Source organism: Capra hircus, chromosome 22 (genome assembly GCF_001704415.2).
Source record: "Capra hircus breed San Clemente chromosome 22, ASM170441v1, whole genome shotgun sequence".
NCBI lineage: Eukaryota > Metazoa > Chordata > Mammalia > Artiodactyla > Bovidae > Capra > Capra hircus.
Genome location: NC_030829.1, coordinates 55792969 through 55817229, shown reverse-complemented (window position 1 = coordinate 55817229; position 24261 = coordinate 55792969). Strand labels below are relative to the sequence as shown.

The window sequence follows — 24261 nt, the reverse complement described above, 5'->3', positions numbered from 1 at the left end:
AAGAATTATTGAGCAGGACCTGGTGAATGAGGATGAAGAGTAGGAAATAATAAAGAGGCTTCACAGGCTCTCTGGACAGGTCCTGGTCTGGGGTGCTGCCTGTTCCTTGAGGGGAGCTCTTTTAACCCTCTGGGTCTCAGTCTCCCCATTAGTGAGATGAGGAGGCTGCCCTCCTAGATCCCCAATTCCATATGAAGTGTGAGGCTTGGGAAAGCTACTCAAGGACTAGACAGAGGAGTTATTGTAGGACCTTCAATTTTGTCTTAATCATCTTCCAAGATTAAAAGTTAAGCAGGACAGAATGGGTGAGGGTATGTCTGAATACTCAGAGCTGGCTTTGCCAGGTACAAGGGTGTTACCCTGGTCTTTGCCATCAGCTCATTATGCAACCTTGGGCAGGCCATGCTCTTGGACTGCTCCTTGCTTTGACTTTCTGCAGATGTTTGTGGTAATTCCAAACTCACCAAAGTGCTCCAAGGCTTAATTCAGGGCCATTAAGTCCTTGTAATTATAAGGAAGGAGGAGGCATATGGAATTAAATAGCTTACATACCATATGAAGCTTTGTATGTTGTAAATATTCCATTTAAAAAAGGGACAAAAGGTAAAAGGTAGAATTCAGGTTCTTCAGTTCAGTCGCTCAGTCGTGTCCGACTCTGCATCCCATGGACTGCAGCACACCAGGCTTCCCTGTCCATCACCGACTCCCAGAGCTTGCTCAAACTCATGTCCATCGAGTCGGTGATGCCATCCAACCATCTCATCCTCTGTCGTCCCTTTCTCCTCCTACCTTCAATCTTTCTTCAATCAGGTTCTTAAGCCTGATTTATAAAATAGTTGTTTTCTAATACTGCTTTTCACAATTAATGAAAAAACAGAGAAGAAACTATACTTTGGGATGTACATCATTCCTGTCTTTCCTTGCCATCTAATACAATTTTAATTTGGAGTTTGTCATACTGTTTGTGTCTTAATGAAAGGCAGTCTAAACCCTACTTTCTGGAACACGAGGAGAGTTTGCTTATAGCACTAAATGGTTCAGAGATGGCAGCTGCATTTCAGATACATGAGTGTCCTCAGAAGGGATTTCTAGACCCACTGCTTGCTTAGAAAGTCAGTCAGAAGCAGCATGATGGTCCACAATCGCCTTGGGAGTGCACACTGCCACAGTTGCTACAAAGAGCAACGTGGCAGTTCTGGATCTAAGCTCGTGCCTTAGAGCAGTGTGCTCACATGCGGCCCCTGGAGCAGCATCAGCGTCACCTGGGAACCTGGCAGAAATGTACCGCGGCCTGCCGAGTCAGAGTCTCTGGGGATGGGCCTAATAATGGGTGTTCGAACAAGCCCTGCAGGAGACTCTGATCTCATAAAGGTGAGAAGCCCCAGCTCAGAGAAGCGCGAGCTCTGTGCACCAGGAGACACATAGGGAAGCTCCCTTCAGCTGTGGGTTCAGCTGCGGGCTCTCACTGAATCTTCCCAGCAACCTCGTAAGCCTGGTTCAGTTATGAATCCCATTTTACTGGTAAAGAATAGTACCCATAGTCACAGAGGCAGTGAGAGGCAGAGACAGGGCTTGAGCACAAGCTGTTGACTGCAGTGCAGCCTTTACACCCAGTCAGACACACTGGAGCAGTTTGCGTCCTGATGGGCGGGGAACGTCAAAGACAGCAGTTTCTTCTAGCTAGCTAGCTTTCCTTATGCCTTCAGTTCAGTTCAGTTCAGTTTAGTCGCTCAGTCGTGTCCGACTCTTTGCGACCCCATGAATTGCAGCATGCCAGGCCTCCCTGTCCATCACCAACTCCCGGAGTTCACTCAGACTCACGTCCATCGAGTCAGTGATGCCATCCAGCCATCTCATCTTCTGTCATCCCCTTCTCCTCCTGCCCCCAGTCCCTCCCAGCATCAGAGTCTTTTCCAGTGAGTCAACTGTTCACATGAGGTAGCCAAAGTTCTGGAGTTTCAGCTTTAGCATCATTCCTTCCAAAGAAATCCCAGGGCTGATTTCCTTTAGAATGGACTGGTTGGATCTCCCTGCAGTCCAAGGGACTCTCAAGAGTCTTTTCCAACACCACAGTTCAAAAGCATCAATTCTTCGGCGCTCAGCCTTCTTTACAGTCCAACTCTCACATCCATACATGACTACTGGTAGGTTCAAATCAGTTCAAAATACAGCATGGCCTGCTCAGGTTAGATAAGAACAGGGATGAGTTCTCAATAAAGAAGTAAAATGCCTTTGTCTACCATAAAATTAAATGAAGAACAAAGAGATTAAAAAATAAAATTATCAATTTCTCAAAGGTCATTTATTTCATTTTGTACTAACTTTTTCAAAACTCATGTGGTTTCCTCATTTAGAAAAATATTTATTTTGTTTTCTTTCGTATGTCATGAGTTCTCTGATTTGGGCTTAAAACAGGAGACTCCAGAATTAGGTTAGTGACTATTCCATGTCAACTGGCCTAACACTGCAGTATCTTCAGGGCTGAGGGTTTTGGACAGCTCCAGTGCGTGTAGTAACACCCAGGTTGGGCAGTGCCCCACTTCAGAAGTCTTCTTCTGAACGTCCTGCTTTTCCAGGTGAAGATCGTGGCGATGAATGAGGATGTGGCCCTCCGCTCGGCCCTGGATCAAAACCTGAAGAGTGCTGTGACTGCGGCTTTCCTCATGCTCCCTGAAAGCTTTTCTGAAGAAGACCTGTTTATAGAGATCGCCGGGCTCTCCTACTCAGGTTAGAGGGTTTCATGCTGCACTTCCTGCCGGGAGGAGATTTGTTGCTGGAAGACCGAGCGACCCGACCCCCCGCCCCTCGCTGGCAACAGAGGCTCTGGTCCCAGCACCTCTGTGAAGGCCTCTGCAGGAGCCCTGCGATCTGCCTCCTTGCCCCCAGGGTCTCTTCCTTTTCACATCTCTACATGGGCTAACCCTCTGTTGTTGTTATTGTTAATTTTTATTTTGAAACACTTTCAGAGTACAGGTAAGTTTCAGTAATCATCCAGAAAGCCATGCCCTTTCCCCAGAAACGACTTACAACACATTTTATCATCCTCTCTGTATCAGTGATGTTCAGAAGTTGACAGCAGAAACCCCTGGAGGGCCTGTCAGACAGACAAGACAGCCGATTTGGGAGGTCTGGAGCCGGGCCCCAAAGTCTGTATTTCTCTCCTGTTCCTGGTGATGCGGATGCTCCTCCAGGGACCCCACTTTGAGAACCACTGCTCCCTCTCTGCACGTAATACGCCGCATGATGCGTGTTCTTCTGAGCTGTCAGGGAGTCGGGCACACGTGCTGCATCCCATTCAGGCCCATTACTTCCGTGTGTGTTTCCTAAGAACAGGGCACCCTCTCGCAGAACCACAGTGCAGGCGCCAAATAGCAACGATGCGTCACTTCTATCAAACTGATGAGCTTCATTTCTAATGTTGTCGGTTGTCCCAATAGTGCCCTTCCTAATATTTTACCCTCAAGTACATGATCCCGTCAGGGATCGCATAATGTATTTAGATGCCATCTCTTTGATCCTTTAATTTGTAATGTTTCCTCAGCCTCCCTTTGTCTCTTATGACGCTCACATATTTGCAGTCTGCAGACCAGTGATGTTGGTGCCCTGAGGATAAGCAGTGTTTTCTCCCGTCTAAGCAAACTGGGGAGACATTTGGAGGTCAGGCCAGTATCCTATTTCTTACCAAACTTTCCCTCCGAGGGTGAATTTCCACTGATGATTCTTGCTGGAAACAGTCTTTACTATGATGGGAGCAAAGTGGTGACTTGGCCACTCCACCTTTCCTCATATTAAGGAAACCTTTCTCCCTCGTTCTCCATTCATCTATTTATTTATCTAAATATTAACTTCCTTTCCCCTTAAGCCAGCTGTGCTCCTCAGAGGTATCGGGGAGGGGGAGGCCGAGAGGGCAGAGCCTGACCCCTCACTGTAGCCTTGGCCCCAGGAGCACCCCCAGCGATCTGTTTAACGTGTTAAGAATTTGTGTATAACTCCATTTTCAGAAAAGTAGTCTGTCTTTTAAACTGTAGTTTGAAAACCACTATCTTAAATATCCCTCTTTCCCAACTTCTAAGTATGAGTCAGAGAACTCTATGCTCAAATACTGCAGAGGCAGCTGACTCATTCTCTGAATCCCTGTACAGATAAGATTTCATGGAGACACCGTGCTCACAGAGACGCGAAAGGTCTTGCTCTTCAGTCTTGTTCCCAAAATATGTGTGTGTGACCACAGCTGTCATGCAGCACGGGTGAGAAGGCAGGTGAAATAGCCTTGGTCTCGGTTGCTTCCAGCATCTCACGGCAGCCTCCCTGCTTGTCAGCAAAGGCCAAGGGGCCAGCATGGTGGGGCTGCGTCCAGGAGGAACATGTGGGGAGGGGGCCTCTGTCTGGGTGCCTCCCCCACCCCGCTCCCCTGTGAGGAGAGGTGGACCTGAGCCTTCAGTCAACTTTGTGGGAGAAGGTGCAGAGCCGTCTTCGGCTCTGAGCACGTCGTCGACTCTGAGCACGTCGTCAGCATCAGCTTTGTGTCAGGCGGACTGCAGGCTGCTGCTGCTGCTCAGTTGCTCAGGCATGTCCAACCCTTTGCGACCCTGTGGACTGCAGCACGCCAGGCTCCCCTGTCCTTCACCATCTCCCGGAGCTTGCTCAGGCTCATGTCCATTGAGTCAGTGATGCCATCCAACCATCTCATCCTCTGTCGCCCCCTTCCTCTACTGCCCTCAGTCTTTCCCAGCATCAGGGTCTTTTCCAGTGAGTCAGCAGTTCTCATCAAAGGGCCAAAGTATTGGAGTTTCAGCTTTAGCATCAGTCATTCCAATGAATATTCAGGACTGATTTCCTTTAGGATTGACTGGTTTGATCTCCTTGCAGTCCAAAGGACTCTCAAGAATCTTCTCCAACACCATAGTTCGAAAGCATCAATTCTTAAGTGCTCAGCTTTCTTTATGGTCCAACTCTCACATCCATACGTGACTACTGGAAAAACCATAGCCTTGACTAGACGGACCTTTGTCAGCAAAGTGATGTCTCTGCTTTTTACACTGTCTAGGTTTGTCATAGCTTTCCTTCCAAGGAGCAAGCTCTTTTAATGTCATGATCTAGGAGTTCTCTATAAATTCCAAACACTGACTGAGGACATTTATTTACAGACTTTAAGTAAGCATTCAAGCTGCTGTCAATCTTGAGCTGACTTTTGTTCCACCGCCTGAAAGGACCATGTCATATGCTCCTGGTTTCTCCAGTTGTTCAGTAAACACTTGCTGATTGATAGCAGAATCATCCTCTGTTCTGCTTCTTCTAGAATATTCATTAACAGCTGCTGTATAGCGATGCTGTTCCATCATCCGTAGGTCGGTACATGGGTGGGTGGGTAGATGCGTAGGTAGGTGGATGGAGCACTTACCCCTTTATTCCATCACGGATCCTCATAGTGCCGCCCTGTCTGCTCAGCAGACGTGCGTGCGTCCTGTGTCTCCCTGTGCCACACACTGCACTAGGCCGGGTGTGTGCTCGCACGCGAGATACGAGTGCAACTCCTTGGGGAGGTCATGTTCTTTTAGGGAGAGACTGACAGTAAAGGAGCAGTAGGCAGTTTCCGACAGCGGTGAGTGCCGCGGGGAGAGGGAACACTGCAGGCTGAGGGCGAGGCTGTTTCTCAGTGGGTGGTTCAGGAAGGCCCTCCGAGGCAGGGGACAGTGTCTACGAGCCGGCCCAGTGATGTTGGGGAAGAGCCGACCGACAAGTGGGTTGCTTCCCAGAGCCAAGTCTCACACCCTGCTGTGTCTGACCCCAGCCCCTCGGCCTCTGCTCACTCCCATTCTTCATCTCACCTCATCCTGTTTTCTAGCTGTTATATTTGTTATTGCTTAATCAGCCTTGGGTCTGCAACTTTGGCCAAGTAGCCTACATTACTCATTTCAAAAAGGCTGGCTGCTTTTTCCTGCAACACTTAGGACACGATGCTTTACAAATTCTCCCCAGAGAGGGCTGATTCCCACTCTGTGTGATCCCTACCTTGTGGATAAGACCTTTTCCAAAAAGTGTTCTGTAAGTCAGTTGTTTAGATTGGGAATATATTTTCCCATTGAAACATCATAATATATGATGGTTGTTGGTAAGCCAGAAACAGTGTAATTAATGGTTAACCAGCCTGTGATATGATGGAACTAGACTGGGATGGTGCAGGTGGGGAGGTATCTAGACCCTGCAGGCAGGTGTCTTCTGTAGATGTGAGACTTGCCCCAGGTGATGTGTTGAAAGACCAGCTCTTTTACCTGCCTTTCGTAGGCTTCTGAGAACCCAGTATCCTTGAATTGATCAGATTCTAATCCCTTCTGGAAACCACCCAAACCTCCCAAGTCCTTGGAATATTCCAGATTTCAAATTACTCACCAACCTCATTTTTATTTACAAGTTGGACATCTATTTTACACCTGTTTTCAGTTGAGAGAGCTGACATGTTGTCCCTAATGTGCAAAGGCCGTTTCTCCCTGGCGGAGTCTTGGGGACACAGAGAAAACAGTTGTCTCCGTGTCACTGGACAAGTTCCTGCCAGTAATTGCTGGTGGAGGCAAGATCCGTCAGTATTACTAGCAGTAATAATAATAATCCCTGTGTTCTGTGTAGTATTTGAGGATCACTTTAACTGCCCCAGGGTCAGTATTTATGGCATTATCATTATAAGTGATGGTGAGAAAGGAGTGGGTGGGAGACGGGAGCCTGCAGAACTGGGGAGGAGAAAGCCCTCTAATCCTTCAGTTATTCTTAGAAGTCAGCATTTAAGTAAACAGAAAAGGAAACCGAATGAACTTTTAAAGGGCCACCTTTCACACTCTTGTGAAAGGACAAACTAATGACTAGTTTTAGGTGATGATCCCTGGTTTAACATTTATCAAGTGAATCAGCGTCCCATACCTTATAAAGAATTAAGGGTGCGATGTCTGCTCTAAGGAGCTTCACATTATAACAAACATATGTAGTCATAGTGAGTCAGTGGCAGACTTCAAAACAGCCCAGGTGGAAAAGGCAGGGGTGTGTAAGTGCGTGTCCCATTCAGGGAGGGAGGAGCAGATGGATGTGACGGAGGCCCATGCTGGTGGCAGGAGAAAGTCACATTCTGTGTCGTATGTCAGGAATGACTCTCGGTACTTTTGATCTAATAGCTCATTTCATCCTCACACACAACCCTTTGATAGGGTGCTATATTATCGCACCATTTAACAGATGAGAAAACCAAGGCCCAGATCTGTCTCAGGTCAGTTATCTCATAGATTAGTCGGTGCTAGAGCTGGAATCTTGGTCCACGCTCTTTTTTTAACTTTTTATTTTGTGTTGGTATATAGCTGATTAACATGCTGCAGTAGTTTCAGGTGAACAGCAGAGCAACTCAGCGATATACATGTTTCCATCCTCCCCCAAACTCCCCTCCCACCCAGGCGGTCCCATAACATTGACAGAGTTCCATGTTAGCCCTCATTCTTAACCACTGAAATTCACTGCCTCTCTGGTGTTTTGGAGAAGAGGTTAGACCCGGGTTGGGCAGGGTGTTGAAGACAAAGTGAGCAGATGGGAATTTGATAACTAAGAGCCGCAGAAGTTTTCTGGCATTGCAGGTTGGGCCAGGATTTGTGGTTGTGGAAAGATAATTTTGCCAGCAGTGTGCAGGAGGGAGAAAGACTGAGAATGAGAATGTTTTTTCCCTCAGCACCTAATCACGAGAGTTCCCTCTGCTGGACGCCCTTCTAAGCTCTGGGGGTAAGGCAGGCACGGTCCCGGCCCTCGAGCGGCTTTCTCTGCAGTTGAAAAGCCAGACGGCAGACACAGGGCAGCACAGAACAGGGGAGGGGGGCAGGCGTCACTTTGGTGCAACCAGAGACAGCCTCTCCTGAGATGGGACCTGAGCACCAGCGTCTGAGCATCCATGAGGAGAGCCCTGGGAGAGCTGACCAGGCAGAGGGGCCTGCAGGGAGGACGGTTGGGACCGGGCCGGTGTTGGGTCGCCTCCAGAAACCCCCCCGCCCTGTGGTGCATGGCAGGCCCCTCCACATGTGTGGGTGGATGGACAGAGCACAGCCAGTCTGGACAGCAGTGAGCACTCAGGCAGGGCCTCAGGACTGCGACAGCCTCACATGGAAACAGCTGCTCAGCTGGGTGTTCCATTTAGTCACTAAGTTGTGTCTGACTCTTTGTGACCCCACAGACTGTAGCCCACCAGGCTCCTCTGTCCATGGGATTTCCCAGGCAAGAATACTGGAGTGGGTTCCATTTCCTTCTCCAGGGGATCTTCCTGACCCAGGGATCGAACCCACGTATGCATTGGCAGGTGGATTCTTTACCACTGAGCCACCCAGGAAGCCCATTCTATTTAGTACTTCGCTTTTTTTAATCATTATGTCACTTCATGGAAGGCAGCATTAGTACAGAGTTTATAAGCTGGGGCTCTGCAGTCAGATTCCGAGGTTCACCTCAGCTTTAACCTTAATTAACCTTCTGTCTTGGGGCAGGTTTCTTATCTCCCTGTGACTCAGTTTCTTTCTCTCTAAAGGAGATTTTATACGGATGAAATTAAATCATACATGTAAATTAAATCACATGTGCCTGGCACATCGTAAATGCTCAGTAAGTGTCGTCCTGCGTTATTCTAGATCCATGTTTGCTTGTCTTAACAGAGGGCTTCCCTGGTGGCTCAGATGGTAAAGAATCTGCCTGCAGTGTGGGAGACCTGGGTTTGATCCTGGGGTCGGGAAGATCCCCTGGAGGAGGAAATAGCAATCTACTCTAGTATTCTTGCCTGGAGAATTCCATGGACAGAAGAGTCTGTCAGGCTACAGTCCTTGGGGTCACAAGGAGTCAGACACGACTGAGCGACTAACACACACACAACACAGCCACTTGCTGTAGACAGAAAGGCGAGGCTGCAGTCAGACCTGAGTTTGAACACTAGCCTCGTGGAGGTGCTGGAACCTTTCCGAGCCCGTTTTCTCCTTTGTAAAGGGGAAGTAACTATTTCATAAAAAGATTTTCCATGAGATAATATGTATAAAAGCCCCAGCATCACAGCTCACTGATGGTTGGCGCTCAGAAAATGACCCCTTTCCTCATTTATCACTGTTCCTGTGTGTCGTTGCTGGCTGCAGAGGTCTGCCTCAGGCCGAGACACCCTGATCCCCCAGTGCTTCAGTGGCTGGTGGACACTCAGGCTGCTCTCATCTGCCGTTATCTTACTGATGACATGACTGTGGCTCACGTCTGCCAAATCTGTTTGGTAGGGAAGAGAGCAAAGGGGGATACTAACTTCCTTGGACACGTTCGCCAAACTGGGATTATGTTGTCTGATATACTAACCACTAAACTGCTTGCGTGTTCACAGAGTTAGCAGAGGACTTAAGTCAGGTAGAGGCACTTGGTCCTTCACCGTCCTTGAGGAACGAAAAACCCCTTCAACTGCTGACGTGTGCAAGAGAGAGAATGGTTTCTTTCGGTGCCAAACTGTCTGAATGCAGGCTCAGCTACTTCTAGGAACAAGACAAAGCAGTGAGGAGGTGCGAGCTGAGTGATTCTTAGAGAAAAAAAATTAGGAATGAGTGCCAGCCCTCTACATGCGAGTGGACATCCCCATTTCTGGATCCTGGTGAAAGCCAGTAGAGAGACGTTTCCTCTGGGGCCAGAGCGCCTGCGATTTCTTCCATGACAGTCACACCTCCGTGCCCTCGCCAGCAGTGTGCCTGGGTGACGTGCATGTTGGGAGTGACTCTCGCAGTCATTTGGAAACAGATTTCTGCAGGCTTGGCAAGCCTGAGCGCTTGCTGAAGCTTCGCTCGGAACGCTTCTTTACTCGGTCACTAGCTGGTTTCTGAGCATGCCGCGCTCCTGAATGGGTTTCAATCAGCAACTGTGTCTAACATCTCCGGGTTTCTTACCGTGTGGCTGGTAGTGTTCTAAGTGCTTTACACGTGTTAACTCATCTAATCCTGGAAACTCATGAACCCGCTGTACTGCCGCTCCATATTGCACTGTGTTTGAAGATCCCGAAGGCCAGAGCAGGAGTGAGCTCGTGCTGGGCCCTGCAGCTTCTAGTCCAGCGTGCGGATGAACACAGGCGCTCTGGTCCAGGATCCTCGCTCCTCCCCTTCCCTGTCCTGCAGAGTGTGCCCTGCCTGGCTCACACCGGGGACTGTGGTAGGCACTATAGGGCCTCTTGGGTCCCCTCCCCATTCCTGGCCATCTCCCTCTGCTTGTGTTTCCTTCTTTGCACTTTCCACCTTCTGAGGTACTGTTTATTTGTTGGGTTTCTTGTCTCTGGTCTTTGTTCCACCGCTAGGATGCGGAAGGCTGACCTATTTTCTTGCGTTGTTCACTCTCCTTCAGCGATTATAGTGGTACCTGACAGATACTAGGTGCTCAGTAAACACTTAGGGAATGGGTGGATGGATGGATGGTTGTGGTACTGGTTCCTTCCTGAATCAGTATTGTAAACCTGATGCTTCCTACAACTCTCTATTTTGTGTTCTCTAAAGTGTGCAAGAGAAAAATTTACATATGATTCAAATGTATAGCACCAGTGCATCAGCTATTTGTTCTTACCTCATTCTCTTCCATGTGTGAGTTAGTTTAGTGATGATATAGTTTCTGCAGCCATGGAGATATTTTTGAGGATGTATTTTGAATGGTGTGTTAGGCTACCTCCTAGAAATACTGCCTTAGTCATCTTTGTTGAAATAATAATTATTTTTTCCACATGCAAAAGAATGAAGTTGGACCCCTAACACACCCTACACAAAATTAACTCAAAATAGATCACGGATGGGTCTTCCCAGGAGTCACTAGTGGTAACGAATCCACCTGCCAGTGTAGGAGATGCAAGAGACATGGGTTCGATCCTGGGTCGGGAAGGCCCCCTGGAGCAGGAGATGGCACCACACTCCAGTACTCTTGCCTGGAAAATTCCATTCTGCAGAGGAGCCTGACGGGCTATAGCCTCTGGGGCTGCAAAGAGTCAGACGTGACTGAGGACACACACACAGATCATGGATGTAAGAGCTAAAACCGTAAGACTTTTAGAACAGTCAGTTTGAGTTATACAGTGTTTTCTTAAATATATACCAAAAGCAACAAAAGAAGTAAATAAATGGGACTATGTAAAAATTGAAACTTCTATGCTGCAAACAAAACTGTCAAGAAAGTGAAAAGACAGCCTATGAAATGAAATACTTGCAAATCATTTATCTGATAAGGAACTTGTGTCTGGAATGTTTAAAGAATTCTTAGAACACAGTAAAAAGACAAGTAACCCGATATAGAAATGGGCAAAGGATTTGAATAGACAATTTTTTGAGAGGAAGTATACAAATAGCAAATAAGCACATGAAAAGGTGCTCAGCATCATTCATCGTTTCTTTGCAACCCTATGGACTCTGCCGTCAATGGAATTCTCCAGGCCAGAATACTGGAGTGGGTAGCCTTTCTCTTCTCCAGGGGATCATCCCATCCCAGGGATCGAATGAACCCAGGTCTCCTGCATTGCAGGCAGATTCTTTACCAACTGAGCCACAAGGGAAGCCCAGGAATACTAGAGTGGGTAGCCCATCCCTTCTCCAGTGGATCTTCCTGACCCAGGAATCAAACTAGGGTCTCCTGCATTGCAGGCACATTCTTTACCAACTGAGCTACCAGGGAAGCCCACTTTACATACAAATAGCAGATAAACACATGAAAAGTTGCTCAGCAGCATTTGTCATTAGACCCCAGTTCACACCCAAAGCCTATGATCAAAATATACATGAGAACAGGTGTTGATAAAGCTGTGAAGAAATTGACCTGCATATATTGCTGAAGGAATGTAAATAATATAGCCACTTTGGAAAAAACAGTTTGGCAGCTTCTCAAAATATTAAACTTAAAGCAACTATGTGACCCAGCAATTCTACTCCTGGGTACCTACCCAAGAGAAATGAAAATATATATCCACACAAAAACTCTTATGCAAATGTTCAGGGCAGGGTTATTCGTTAAAAAAAAAAGGCCCCAAAGTAAGAGCCACCCAGATGCCCATCAACTGAGAGACGGATATATAAAATGTGGTACATCCACCCCGTGGAATATTATTCAGCCATAAACAGGAATAAGTACTGACAGGTGCTCCAACATGATGAACTTAAGAGACCCTGTATTGTGCAGTTCATATAAAGTGTTCAGAATAAGAAAATCTATATATAGAGACAGTGAATTAGTCTCTGTGTGGGGCTGAGGGTGGAAGCAGGGAAGGAAAGTGACTGCTGGAGGTAGAGGGTTTCTTTTAGGGAGGCTGAAATGGTCTAAAGTTAGATGGTTGCATAACCCTGTAAATACACTAAAAAAAACAACAACAACAAAATTATGTGCTTTATGTAAGAATTATATGGTATGTGAATTATATCTCAAAAAAAAAAAACCTGTTTAAAATAAATACTATGTTGCACATGTCAACTTCCAGTTTGAGCTCCTGTTCCTGACCACTTCCACATCAGGAGTCCTGGGCAGTAACCTGCTCTGAAATGCTGTTTTCATGTCACTTGCTGCTTGAGGCAGAGTCTGTATCTTTGTATGCCCTGAGTCCAACACAGCTCCTGGCACTTAGAAGCCACCCAGCTATTTATTGAACTGAGATGACAGGAGTATGACAGGTCGTCTAAGAGGGAAAGTTAGCCTGCCAGTGTCATAGAAACCCAGGGCTTCCTGCACCCTCTGCCCTGCCCCTCCCATATACACATCATGACAGCAGTAATGTCTGCCTCACTGTGGACAGAGCATCCTCTGATACCTTAATCACTGAAACCTAAAGGCAGTCTTATGAGGTTAGTGTGACTGTTGCAGAGAAGGAAGCTGATTGAGAAAGGTTGAGTAACTCACCCCCAGCCACCCAGGGACATGGCTGACCTGAGAGCAGGGCCTTTCCACTCATACCCTTATGTTCCTAATAAGGTCCCTGACTGCGGAGGATGTGCTGGAATCACAGAGCAGGTCAGCTCCAAATGGTCTACAAGCCTCTGAATTTGTCTTACTTCAGGTCAAGAGAGATTACCCTTTTGTCTAGCCATTGCATTAGACAGGCTGTTCTCTGGCTTGGGCAGTTAAGAGTTAAACTCCCATAAAATACAAGTCAGCAGTCAGTTTTCCCTCAATCCCTGTGTTTTGTTGTGAGCATATCTGCGGAGGTAAGAAAAATTGATTCTTAGGATCAGATGCTGGTTCATGCTGTGTCCACAATTTTATTCATTTTGTTCTGAAGCAGCGGGTGATAAGCCCATTTGCTTGCTGTTCCCCGTGGCTGAGCCAGTTTTGCTGCACAGCAGTTGGAGAAATCTAATTCAGCAGACATTTATGGATCTGCCTTCATGTACCAGGCAGCGGGCAAGGAGCCGGGGTCACAGGGACAAATACGCTTTGGTCCCTGTTCGCAGAAAGTCCTTAATGTTTCCTAGCTCCTGTCATCGTGGCTGGGAGTTGTTTGGGGAGGATTTGGATCATCTGCCTTTAAATTTTGGTAAAATATACTCCCTCTCTCAGAAAGTTACCGTCTAAAATGTAAGAGCTTTTGTTTGTTAAATGTACAGGAGGTGAGGAGGTGGCATAAATATTTAGAACTCGACAGTGGTGCAGACTGATCCTTCAGTTCTGAGCCAGCTGTGTGAGACTCAGAGTTTGATGACATTTTATCCCTTCAGGGAGAAGTAGAAAATATTTATAGGCTCTGCATGAAAGCATGAGGGTATATACACAATTGAAAGTCAACCCAACTGCCTCTCCATTCACATTTGCTAGGACAGCATGTCTGTGCATCTGTGAACTTACTTCAGAACGCTAGAGGTAGTGAGCCAGCATTACAGAAGTGAGGGAAAGGGGAGAAATTACAGGGGAGAATTACAGAGGGAAGTGAAGTTAGCACCTGAAATGTCGCTGCCCTGATCCTGAGAGGTAGCCGGGCCTTGGGCAGATGGTTGCTCCTTGTCCTCGTCCATGAGATTGAGGATAATCAGCACCTTCCTTGTCAGGCTTGGCAGCCTTAAATGAGACAGCAGATGTGGAGCACATGCCTTTAAAGAGCCCGCAGTAAATGTGTCTCTTATTAGAGCAAACATAACCATTTAAAAGTAGTCTTTTATCTTGTTTTTTTACAAAGTTGTTTCCTTTTGGTACTTTTGTGTCCTAGCTTCTCAGCTGCACATTATTCTGTGGTCATTTTCCATCTCAGTGTGTGGCTCCTGTAACTCTTAGTGGGTGAGCCCTGGTCCATGGTCGGTGTGGGCGCACCCTGGTCCACAGTTGGTGTGGGTGCACCCTGGGTCCACGGTCGGTGCAGGTGTGCCCCAGTCCCTGGTCGGTGTGGGTGGTCCATGGTCGGTGTGGGTGTGCCCCAATCCGTGGTTGGTGTGGGTGATCCACCGTCTGTGCGGGTCAGCCTCAATCCACCGTCTGTGTGGGTGCACCCCGGTTCGTGATTGGTGTGGGTATGCCCCAATCTGGGGTCGGTGCGGGTGCGCCCTGGCCGGTGGTTGGTGTGGGCGTGCCCTGGTCCGTGGTTGGTGTGGGTGGTCCACGGTCAGTACAGGTACACCCCGGTCTCTGGTCGGTATGGGTGGTCCACAGTCGGTGTGGGTGGTCTGTTGTTGGTGCAGGTGCGCCCCAGTCCGTGGTCAGTGTGGGTGGTCCATGGTTGGTGTAGGTGCGCCCCAGTCTGTGGTCGGTGCGGTGGTCCGCAGTTGGTGTGGGTATGCCCTGGTCTGTGGTCGGTGTGGGTGGTTGGTGGTCAGTGTGGGTGGTCCATGGTCTGTGGTTGGTGTGGGTGCACTGTTCCCCTGTTGAGGGGCATTTGGTTGCTGCCAGGATTTCAGTGTTGTAAATTGCATATTAAAAGGCAGAGACATTACTTTGCCAACAAAGGTCCGTCTAGTCAAGGCTATGGTTTTTCCTGTGGTCATATATGGATGGGAGAGTTGGACTGTGAAGAAAGCTGAGTGCCGAAGAATTGATGCTTTTGAACTGTGGTGTTGGAGAAGACTCTTGAGAGTCCCTTGGACTGCAAGGAGATCCAACCAGCCCATTCTGAAGGAGATCAGGCCTGGGTATTCATTGGAAGGACAGATGCTGAAGCTGAAACTCCAAGACTTCGGCCACCTTATGCGAAGAGCTGACTCACAGGAAAAGACCCTGATGCTGGGAGGGATTGGGGGCAGGAGGAGAAGTGGACGACAGAAGATGAGATGGCTGGATGGCATCACCGACTCGATGGACGTGAGTTTGGGTGGACTCTGAGAGTTGGTGATGGACAGGGAGGCCTGACGTGCTGTGATTCGTGGGGTCGCAAGGAGTCGGACACAACTGAGAGACTGAACTGAACTGAAATCGTGCTTCAGTGAAGACTCGTGTGTGGAGGGTGTTCACTGGCTTCCTGGGAGACCTCAGGCCGGTTCTGTCGTCCCCGTGTCCCTGTCCTTTCTTGCCACGTGGGGAGGCGGCAGTGCCCACCTGAGGGGACGGCCATGTGGGCAAACGAGGTAGGACGATGACCCAGATCCTCAGCGAGCTTCACCTCCTGGTCTCTGTTTGGGTTTGGGGCTTGGGGCTCACTCTCCAGAGATGAAGCTGCTTCCAGAAGGACTGTAGCAGTGTACGAAGTCAAGAGCATTATGTGAGAGAACCAGTTTCTCTACCCTCTCACTAGCAGTCATCCTCGTGTGTAATTGTGTAAACAAACAGAAAACGCTGTCGTCTGTGTTTGAGCAGCTCATTAGGGCAGTGAGAGGACAGGACTCACTCGAGCTCACTGCCCTAACCAGTCCCCACCTCATCTCACAGAGGTCAGGTTCCAGAGGCTGCCTGTGAATCTTTTCCAAAGCTTGTCGGCCCCACACGCTTTCTACTAAATTGCAGTGCGTGTTGGTCCTTTGAAGCTTAAAAATCCAGGGTATTTTATTCCTCACTGAGGTACATACTGACTGTTGGGTATCTGATAATTTTTCCAACAATTATGGCCTCCTGTCGGAGCTGCCCTGTGGGCCCAGCAGCATGCCCCTTCGCTCACCAGGACTCCCTACTCCAGGGGTGCCCCCTGTATGGGCGAGATGGACCCTTCTGTTGGGGCCGGCCTGGCTTCTGGGCATGCGCATAGGCGGGGCTGGCTTCTGGGCATGCGCATAGGCGGGGCTGGCTTCTGGGCATGCGCATAGGCGGGGCTGCACTCTGGCCCAGGAGCTGCCTGTGGCTGCTGGCCTCTCAGTGGTCGGGGCTTGTCCTCGGGTGACTGGCTGTAGGGTCTGCGGTGGTTCTGGCCCACTGGATAGCAGACTGGTGGTGACGGGCTGGACGGAGAACGCCAAGATGGCCCAGCAGTGGAATAATCATGAGCGGAATGAGCTCCTCAGGAGGGTGGCCATCAGCACGTCTGTCCCCAGGAGGAGGCCTCGTTGCCTCTTGCTTCTCTAGATCAGCAGTTCACCACTTGCAACTTTTTAAAGTTACATCTGCTTTAAAGTTCATCCTAAATGTAATCTGTGTCCTTGTCAAATATAATAAGGTTATTTATATTCACAGAGTGCCTCAAAAGCCCTCATACACATGCAGCAGGCAGGGCCAAGCTGAGTGAGCAGCACCAAGGACGAGATACACACAACCCCCGTCTCTGGTCACAGGCAGAGTTTTGTTAACAAGATGAAAGTTTATAAATAGAGAAGCTTCTGCGTTGGAAAAACAAGTGCATAGTAACTGTCAGGGTGACTGCCTTCTGTACTTCGGTATATTTTAACTGGCTAAAGGGCTTTGTGGTTTGAGAGGCTCTATTTCCCCCCAAACAAGTGCCTGCATTCCTGGATGCTGTGTTCGCGTCTTGAAGGTGAAAAAGCCAGTGTTTCGAGTGAGAGACCCTGCCAGGCTGACCTGGTGCAGTGTCCGCTGGGGGGCTGCGGTTCACAGGTCACTTGGGGGCCCGCAGTCCACAGGGCAGACTGAAGTTGCGTGCAAAACTGGTTTTGTGCTTGTTTTAACCAGGTGACTTTCGGATGGTGGTTGGAGAGGATAAGGCAAAAGTGTTGAATATCGTGAAGCCCAACATGGCCCACTTCCGGGAGCTGTACAGCAGCATTCTGCAGGAGAGCCCCCAGGTGGTGTATAAGGCCCAGCAGGGCAGCCTGGAGGTGAGCGGTTGGTGGGACATCACGGGTCCGTCCTGAGGCAGGAGCCTGTTTAGGGGAAAAGTCGGGTGAGCAGTATGACCAGTGTAGTAACGTATTCATAGAAAGTATGTTTTGTGTGTAAATGTGTTCTCTGTGTGTTTGAAATAAGGCTAAAAGGTCACATAAGAAACGAGTGACAGACAGGAGGCTGTCTCTGGAGAAGGGGCCGGGGCTGGCATGAGGCCGGGCGGGGGCCGGTCTTCACTGTGTGTAACTTTTTTGCCATTTGAACTTCTTGCTGCACATATTAATCACTAATCAAAAACAATTAGAAGCGAACTCTGAAATTACATTCTCTTCGCCTCCAAACCCACCTGCCTCCCAGAGGTAGTCTCATTACAGGTTGGTGTGTTTGCTTCCCGATCTCATTGCATGCACTTCTGTATTTGTACATGTATAGACATGTAGGAAGTGGCTTGGTCTTTTTCATTTGGTTTTATTTTACAGAAATGTATTCATATATGTTATTCTGAAGCTTGTTTTTCCCCCACTTGTTATATGTATTGTGTCTTGGGACTTTTCTTTTGACATAGCAGACAAAACTTTCTTTCAAGGCATTTTTCAAAAAAATACTAAGCTTTTTGAAAATAAAGAAGAGCCCCTCCTTTGAGAAATGTAACTTGGATTTAAGATTTTTTTAACCAGAAGATTCACAGTTTTTTATCTTTAAGATAACACCATTCTACTTTTTTAATGCTTTTCTTTTCCAAATAATATGAGCAATTAATATCATGTTGAATAACAAATTAATGGTATTTCTAGAACTGAAAGGCAACTTTAAAAACTAGGAATTATTTTGAATGTAACATTGGAGAATACCATGAATGCCCAAAAAACCCACCACTCAGTTTAACAGATTTTGCCATGTTTGCTTTAGATTGAGGTTTTTTGTTTTTAATTTTTACTTTTCTCAAAGTGATGCCTGCACACTTTAAAAACCAGGTGATACCCCAAGGTTCTGAACAAAAAACAGCAGTTCCATGCTGCACAGCTTCCTACTTGTCTGTGCTACTTCCCAGAGCAACTGCTTTCATCTCCTTCACTGATTCTTCTGGTGTTTACTTCCTTATTTACAAGTAATATGATTTGACTGTTATTTCTTGATTTTTTTAAAAAGTCTTGTACTTTTTTTGTTTTCGTTTTATGGAACGTGAGGATTTTTTACTCTTATGCACTCCATCCACACACACACACTTTCATGCTCTTATCTCTTTCCCTGTCTCTCCCCACCACCACTCACCTATGCTCCATATATAGTTATTCCATGGACTTTCCGGATGGTTCTTCTGGGAAAATGAATCCAGCTACCTGCAATGCAGGAGACCCGAGTTCAAGCCCTGGATCAGGAACATCCCCTGCAGGAGGGCATGGCCACCCACTCCAGTACTCTTCCCTGGAGAATCCCATGGACAGAGGAGCCTAGACAGCTATCGTCCATGGAATTGAAAAGAGTTGGACACAACTGAAGTGACTGACATGCATGTATACATAATTATTATATAGTTTAATAGTCAATATTTACCTTATTAGGACAACTGGCTTTTTTCACTGCTGAGATATACTACTGTGAAATTTAGTTTCCAGTACAACTTTGTTTTTCTTGGAGTTAATCAGTCCATTTTTTCTGTCTTTCTTGATTTCTATGTTGCTGTTCAGTTGCTAAGTCATGTCTGACTCTTTGCGACCCCATGGACTGCAGCACTCCAGGTTTCCCTGCCCTTCACTCTTTGAGTTTCCTTGAATTTACTCAAACTCACATGCATTTAGTCAATGATGCCATCCAACCATCTCATCCTCTGCAACCCCCTTCTCTTCCTGCCCTCAGTCTTTCCCAGCATCAGAGTCTATTCCAATGACCCGGCTCTTCGCATCGCATGATGAAAGTATTAAAGCTCTAGCTTCAGCATCAGTCCTTCCAGTGAATATTCAGGACTGATTTCCTTTAGGATGGACTAGTTTAATCTCCTTGCAGTCCAGGGGACTCTGAAGAGTCTTTGCCAGCACCACAGCTCAAAAGCATCAGTTCTTCAGTGCTCAGCCTTCTCTATGGTCACACTCTCATATCTCTACATGACTACTGAAAAAGCCATAGCTTTGACTAGACGGACCTTTGTCAGCAAAGTAATGTCTCTGCTTTTTAATACGCTGTCTAGTTTGTCATAGCTTTTCTTCCAAGGAGCAAGCATCTTTCAGTTTCATGGCTGCAGTCACCATCTGCAGTGATTTTGGAGCCCAGGAAAATAAAGTCTGTCACTGTTTCCATTTTTTCCCTATTTACCAGAAAGTGATGGGATGGGATGCCATGATCTTAGTGTTTTGAATGTTGAATTTTAACCCAGCTTTTTCACTCTCCTCTTTCACTTTCATCAAGAGGCACTTTAGTTCCTCTTTCCTTTCTGCCATAAGGGTGGTGTCATCTGTATATCTGAGGTTATTGATATTTCTCCCAGAAGTCTTGATTCCAGCTTGTACTTCATCCAGCCCAGCGTTTCTCATGATGTACTCTGCATATAAGTTAAATAAGCAGGGTGACAATATACAGCCTTGACATACTCCTTTCCCAGTTTTGAACCAATCCATTGGTTCATGTCTGGTTCTAACTGTTGCTTCTTGACCTGCATACAGATTTCTCAAGAGGCAGGTAAGGTGGTCTGGTATTACCATCTGTTTAAGAATTTTCCATAGTTTGTTGTGATCCATACAGTCAAAGGCTTTAGTGTCATCAATGGAGCAGAAGTAGATGTTTTTCTGGAATTCTCTTGCTTTTTCTATGCTCCAACAGATGTTGACAATTTGATATCTGGCTCCTCTTCTTTTTCTAAATGCAGCTTGAACAGCTGGGAGTTCTTGGTTCAGGTACTGTTGAAGCCTCACTTGGAGAATTTTGAGCATTACTTTGCTAGTGTGTGAAATGAGTACAATTGTGTGATAGTTTGAGCATTCTTTGGTGTTGCCTTTCTTTGGGATTGGAATGAAAACTGACCTTTTCCAGTCCTGTGGCCACTTCTGAGTTTTCCAAATTTGCTGGCATATTGAGTGCAGCACTTTACCAGCATCACCTTTTAGGATTTGAAATAGCTCAGCTGAAATTTCATCACCTACACTAGCTTTGTTTGTTATAATGCGTCCTAAGGCCCACTTGACTTCACATCCAGGATGTCTGGCTCTAGGTGAGTGACCACACCATGGTCTGGGTTATCTGGGTCATTAAAACCTTTCTTATACAGTTCTTCCATGCATTCCTGCCACCTCTTCTTAATCTCTCTGCTTCTTCTAGTTCCTTACCATTTCTGTCCTTTATTGTGCCCATCTTCGCATGAAATGTCCCCTTGGTCTCTCTGATTTTCTCGAGGAGCTCTCTAGTCTTTCCCACTCTGTTTTCCTGTTTCTCTGCCCTGATCCCTGAGGCAGGCTTTCTTACCTCTTCTTGCTGTTCCTCGGAACCCTGCATTCAGATGGGTGTATCTTTCCCTTTGTCTTTTGCCTTTCGCTTCTCTTCTTTTCTCAGCTATTTGTGAGCCCTCCTCAGAGAACCATTTTGCTTTGTTGCATTTATTTTTCTTGGGGATGGTCTTGGTCACCACCTCCTGTACAATGTTACTGACCTCTGTGCATAGTTCTTCAGGCACTCTGTCTACCAGATCTAGTCCCTTAAATCTATTTCTCACTTCCACTGTATAATCATAAAAGGATTTGATTTAGGTCATACCTGAATGGCCTAGTGGTTTTCCCTACTTTCTTCAATTTAAGTCTGAATTTTGCAGTAAGGAGCTGATGATCTGAGCTATAGTCAGCTCCAGATCTTGTGTTTGCTGACTGTATAGAGCTTCTTCATCTTTGGCTACAAAGAATATAATCCACATGACTTCAGTATTGATGGTCTGGTGATGTCCATGTGTAGAGTCGTCTCTTGTTTTGTTGGAAGATGGTGTTTGCTATGACCAGTGTGTTCTTTGGCAAAACTCTGTTAGCCTTTGCCCTGCTTCATTTTGTGCTCCAAGGCCAAACTTGCCTGTTACTCCAGCTGTCTCCTGCCTTTCTACTTTTACATTCCAGTCCCCTATGATGGAAAGGACATCTTCTTTTGATGTTGGTTCTAGAAGGTCTTGTATTTTGTACATACGTGTAACTAATTCACCCTCAAACTCTCCTACGAATCTATGAAACATCTTACATTGTAGACAAACATATCAGGTGTTTTCTCTGTTTCTTGCTTTTCCTGGGGACATTCTTCCTGGAGTCCTGTGTCCCCAGTTCCTTTCATGACTGGCTGCTTTCTAGACACGCTGCACAGCTCTTCTCCGCAGCTTTGTTTCCTCCTCACCTAAGAATTTCTTCCCCTCTCCTTTTGCTAATTTTTGGTTTTCTTGAATTTTTCCTCTTTCACAGTTTATATTTTTAAGTACTAAAATGTGTACTTGTGAAAGAGGTAAAATTTTTGAGATCCTGTACATCTGGAAATTCTACTCTTAAACTGATGGATGGGTTTAGGTTAGACATCAGATTCTAGGCTGGAAGTAATTTTCCCTCAGAAGTTTTTTAAGTCATGGCTTTATTTCTTCTAGTTTCTTCTGTTGCACTAAAAAGTCCAACAGGGACTTCCCTGGTGGTCCCCTGGTTAAAAATCCACCTTGCAATGCAGAGATTTGACCCTACCTGGATTTGACCCCTGGTTGGGGAACTAGGGTCCCACATGCTCAGGGGCACAGCCAACATATTAAAACAGAAAGGTCCAGCAGTATTCAGATTGCCTGTTCTTTGGATGTGATCTTTTTATCTCTCTGATACTACTTAGTATTTTTTCCTTTTTTTCCAGTATTCTCAAATTTCATGATGATTTGCTTTTGCCTTGTGTATGCTTTTTCATCATTGTTGCTATTTGTGTTTCGTTCGGCCACACCACGAGTCTTGCGGGATCTTGGTTCCCTGACCAGGGATGGAACCTGTGCCCCTGCAGTGGAAGTGTGCTCGCCATTGAGCCTTCAGGAAATTCCCCTGGTTTTTACACGTTATTCTGGCACTTCGTGACTCTGTTCTGGAAATGCACGATGTTCAGTTCTAGGAAATCATTTTTTCATTTCTGTAACGAAATTCTCTTCTACCGTTCCTTCAGATCCATTGTCTTCATTTTTTTTCTAGAATTCCTATCAGTTGTTGGACCTCCTTGTCTGGTTATTTTTTTTCCCCCTCATTCCTGTTTCTTTAGTTTTTTTGTTCTGCTTTCCAGAATAATTGTTTGAATTGATATTCCAACAGATCTGTTGAATTTTTATTTTCCTCTGAATGTTCTTTTTTCATATATATATATATATATATATATATATATATAATTCCGTTCTCATTGCATGTCTGCATTATCTTTCCTCGAAACCTGAAGAGGCCTGTCGGCGCAATTCTTTCTTAGTGATGAGAGATAGAGATTTCCTCAGTTGATCTTTACTTTGGAGAGGATGTCCCAGCATGCTCCAGATCTCTTGACCCCTGAAGACTTCCCCGCTGCGTTGGGCTCCTGAGACTTCATGGAGTTTGTCTTTTACCCTTCGGAGTGCATACAGCTGTCAAGGCCGCCGATGTTCTTGCCCCTTACTACTCACCAGGTGGCAGTAGCAACATGTCATTGATGTAGTGGACCAGCATGAGATTACACAAGATAATTGGCTCGCTCCATTGTGAGGGTCGGCAAGTTTGGAATTTGCAGGTCCAGCTGGAGACCCAGGGAGGAGTCTGCTGTTCTCTTAAGTCCAAGGGCAGTCTGGAGGCAGACCTTCTGCCTCAGGGAACTTTAGTCTTTCTTCTCAAGGTCTTCAACTGACAGGATGAGGTCTGTCCACATTAAAAGGGGTCTTCTGCTATTCAGTGTCTGCTGGCTTCAATGTGAATTACATCTAAAAAGACGCCTTTACAGTAACATCTGGACTAAAGTTTGACCAGGCACCTGGGCCCTGTAGCCCAGCCAAGTTGACATATACAGTGAAACATCACACCCTGTATCCTTTAGGTCTACATGTGACCTCAGTCTTTGCCATTTCTCCTGGGGTGTGGTTTTCTTTTCTCATTGCTCTTTTGACGAGAGGGTGAGAATGGCAGCTTCAGAGACTTCCACTTGGCCTTCTCCGTCGGGACAGCTCCAGTGTACCATCTGAAGAGTATGCTTTCTAGGACTACTCTTGGTACCAATTGTGTAGGATCAGGATTGGGGAGTTTTGCAATGAAGACATCGTCTGATTGATCATGTGCTGGCACTGTGGAACTTGATGGCCCTTCTGAGCTGTCCCCGCTTGGAGGAAGGAGGCCAAGCCTTCAAAGCCCTGCATTTTCCAGTCTTTGGAAACAGGCAGCTCCCTCGGCTGTACCCAGTTCTAGGAGGCACTCCGAGAGAGGGAGTCAGCCAGCTTTCCCAGCAGGTAGCAGAATGAGTGCCTTGGCCCTGAAGCAGGATCTGGTTGGTACAACACAGTAGCCGCTGTCATATGCCTGTATCTGTTTTTAAAAACATCAGGCCATGTTGAGATATAATTTACATAGCATAAAATTTGGTGGTTTTTAGTCTCTTCACAGAGGTGTGCAACAATTACCTCTATCTGATTTTAGAATATTTTTATCACTCCGAAAAGAAACTCCATTGCCATTAGCAGTCCCTAGCTTCCCCTCCCCCAGGCAGCCACTAAGCTACTCTCTGCTCCATGGATTTGCCTGTTCCAGACACTTCTGTAGATGGAGTCATATAACAGGTGGGCTTTTCCATATCTGCTGTTAAAATGCAATGTGACTCATAATTTAACTGCTTTCACGTTCGTATTTTAATGAGAACTAAAGAGTAAGGATGATTAGAATTTTGCAGCTTCTTTGAACATGTCACCTAATATTTTGTCTTTAAACACATACTTTGAAGCAAAAACTCCAGTGCATTTGTTTCCTCCAGAGAAAGCAGTGACAAATGCTGTTTTCTCATTCCTGATATTACTCAAGCCATTTTGGCATCTCTGAAATTCCTGGAAGTTTCATAGGTAAAGACTTAGAGAAATATAAGAGCCTATTGACTAATCTCAATACTCGG

At 46.6% G+C, this 24261-nt stretch overlaps 1 protein-coding gene across 1 annotated transcript in view; it reads left to right on the top strand.

The window, feature by feature from the left end:
* The window catches only part of LOC108633367 (phosphatidate cytidylyltransferase, mitochondrial), a 47552-nt gene that overhangs the window by 11902 nt on the left and 11389 nt on the right, over window positions 1-24261 (top strand). Inside the window, exons 4-5 of the mRNA XM_018038410.1 lie at window positions 2577-2727; window positions 17020-17165. Coding sequence (XP_017893899.1) covers window positions 2577-2727; window positions 17020-17165 — 297 coding nt within the window. The remainder of the gene's footprint in view (window positions 1-2576; window positions 2728-17019; window positions 17166-24261) is intronic.